Source organism: Berghia stephanieae, chromosome 9 (assembly GCF_034508935.2).
Source record: "Berghia stephanieae isolate SIO BIC M18660-M18661 chromosome 9, UCSD_Bste_1.3, whole genome shotgun sequence".
NCBI classification, from domain to species: domain Eukaryota; kingdom Metazoa; phylum Mollusca; class Gastropoda; order Nudibranchia; family Aeolidiidae; genus Berghia; species Berghia stephanieae.
In genome coordinates this window covers 3,935,235-3,937,977 of record NC_088368.1, presented here as the reverse complement: position 1 = coordinate 3,937,977, position 2,743 = coordinate 3,935,235, and the positions used below count along the sequence as shown (strand labels likewise).

The following is a 2,743-nucleotide window of genomic DNA, read 5'->3' as shown; positions in this document are numbered from 1 at the left end:
GTGAACATTGCGAAAAAGTTGAATTTTTGAAGGGTTTTCTTTCTAGTCTATTGTCTATGTTTGTCTTGTCTCGTTTTGTTGGTGGTTTTTGTTGTGTTTTGTTTTTATTAGTTTGTTTGTTTTGTTTTGTTTTTTGGGGGGGGGGGGGTTTGTTTTTTTTATTTTGTTTTTTTTTTTGTTTTTTTTTGGGGGTGTTGTTTTTTTTTATTCTATTGTTTTGTTTTTTGTTGTTATTTTTTTTTCAGCCATTGTCTATCATGTCATCATGCCATCTTGTGATCTTGTGGTAAGACATTTGTAGGTCTCTGGTTAGAGTCCGGCTTTTGGGCGATGCAAAATTGGGGTTATTGGAGAAGGTTCATTTCTCTATGGTCGATCTGATTGTTTAATAATGTATTTATGTTTTCAATGTTTTGTTTGTTGGCTGAAGAAGTGTTTTGAGCTCAAAACGTTACGTGTTTGGTATTTTGTTCTTTTTTGAAGCTGTTCTATTCATTTTTGGTTTTATTACTTTTTACAGTCCACAGCTTCTAACAGCTTAATATCACGCTGAAACAGCTCACACTTTTTGTTATTGTTGTGACGGGGGTAGCGAAGGAAGGGGCTGCTGTAGAGCCGGGTGAATCATCAACCCACGGGGTACCAGCGAGGCAGGTCTGTTCAGGGCGGGCACCAAGGGTGTAGGAACCCCATGCTGTCTGTAGAGGACCCCAGGATCCATACTGTTGACGATAGCGGCGGCACTGGGGTGGTAGGAGGACCAGTAGGAGTTTGTCTGAAGCATCCTCTGGACAGCCGCATAGTTCCCGGCCTCTGCCAGAAGCTCCAAACCCACGGCTGTCTGTCGCTTCCACTTGGTTCTGGGTGAACAAAAGGTTTAAAAAGGAAATAAATAAATGAATAAATAGATCAAAATTTGGAATAAAACAATAATAATTAAATGTGAATAAAATATAAATATAACCAGAAGCGTTGTTAAATTGTGTATGTGTGTGTATGCGTGTGTGTGTGCGTGTGTATGTCTGTGTGTGTGTGTGAGTGTGTGTGTGTGTGTGTGTCTATGTGATCTGTTGTCTGGATCCCTATTGAAGAGACAACAACAACGACCGCAATCTATCCATCCATCTATCTATCTATCTATCTATCTATCTATCTATCTATCTATCTATCTATCCATCTATCTATCTATCCATCTATCTATCTATCTATCTATCTATCTATCTATCTATCTATCTATCTATCTATCCATCTATCTATCTATCTATCTATCTATCTATCTATCTATCTATCTATCTATCTATCTATCTATCCATCTATCTATCTATCTATCTATCTATCTATCCATCTATCTATCTATCCATCTATCTATCTATCTATCCATCTATCTATCTATCCATCTATCTATCTATCTATCTATCTATCTATCTATCTATCTATCTATCTATCTATCTATCTATCTATCCATCTATCTATCTATCCATCTATCTAGCTATCTATCTATCTATCTATCTATCTATCTATCGATCCCTTTGTCATTTGTTTGCTAACAAGAACTAGTTAGAAATCGACTGACCTGCATCTAATCAAAATTCATGTCATTACTGTGTCCGATTTTTAGATTTTGTATCAAAGGCTCTCTCTCTCTCTCTCTCTCTCTCTCTCTCTCTCTCTCTCTCTCTCTCTCTCTCTCTCCCCTCACCATTCTATATCTTCATCCCCCCCAAGCTCAGTTATTATCTCTGTTTTCTATCTCAACATTCCCACCACTCTAAATGCAGGAAGGAGTCTCTCGGGGGACCAATCACGAACCAGTCTCGTGAAACAACGCGACGGAGCGAGAAATGGCGAGAGTGGTGATACAAACGACGGAAATGGCTTGCGTTGCCGGGAGAAAATTGCCTCCTCATTGGCATGCATGGGCTGGAAACGGCCGCCATTTTGGATTGGAATGAGTGGCCTTTTAACGAACAAAATGGAAGCGTTTCCGGTCTGATGTGATGACGTTAGTGGCGGGAATGGCGAGGGAATGTTCTGGTAGGATTAACGGGAGATGGAGATTGGCTATGACTGCCTGGATGAAATGGAGAGAATTGTATGGATATAGGGCAAAGGGTGGGTGAATGAAGAACTCTCGGGTGAAGGAGATTTTGACACAAAAAGACTTATTTCAAGTAAGCAATACAAATATTATAAGTTGTTTTGATGTCTTTCTGGCAGATATCAACAACAATTGGCGATACATTGTCTTTTACTTGAAGCTATAAATATCTAATCGGGGAATTGCTACCAAAAAAGAATAAGTAAAAGAAAAAAAAACTACACTAATAGCTTACTTGAAGATGGGCAAAAAAAAAGCAAAGCGCTTTGAGCACATTTAGAAGAGGACGGGGAAGAAGAGGAGGAGGAAGAAGAGGAGAAGGAAGTGAAGAAGAAGAAAAAGAAGAAGAAAAAGAAGAAAAAGAAGTAGAAGAAGAAGAAGAAGAAGAAGAAGAAGAAGAAGAAGAAGAAGAAGAAGAAGAAGAAGAAGAAGAAGAAGAAGAAGAAGAAGAAGAAGAAAAAGAAGACGAAGACGAAGAAGAAGAAGAAGAAGAAGAAGAAGAAGAAGAAGAAGAAGAAGAAGAAGAAGAAGAAGAAGAAGAAGAAGAAAGAAGAAGAAGAAGAAGAAAGAAGAAGAAGAAGAAGAAGAAGAAGAAGAAGAAGAAGAAGAAGAAGAAGAAGAAGAAGAAGAAGAAGAAGAAGAAGA

General features: G+C 38.2%; 1 protein-coding gene across 2 annotated transcripts in view; it reads right to left on the bottom strand.

Annotated features, from left to right (window-relative positions):
* Positions 1 to 411: 411 nt before the first annotated feature.
* The window catches only part of LOC144979516 (uncharacterized), an 80,139-nt gene continuing 77,807 nt past the window's right edge, over positions 412 to 2,743 (bottom strand). For both annotated transcript variants that reach the window (XM_078926212.1, XM_078926214.1), the window contains exon 4: positions 412 to 860. In XM_078926212.1, coding sequence (XP_078782338.1) covers positions 572 to 860 — 289 coding nt within the window. In that variant the 3' untranslated portion in view covers positions 412 to 571. The remainder of the gene's footprint in view (positions 861 to 2,743) is intronic.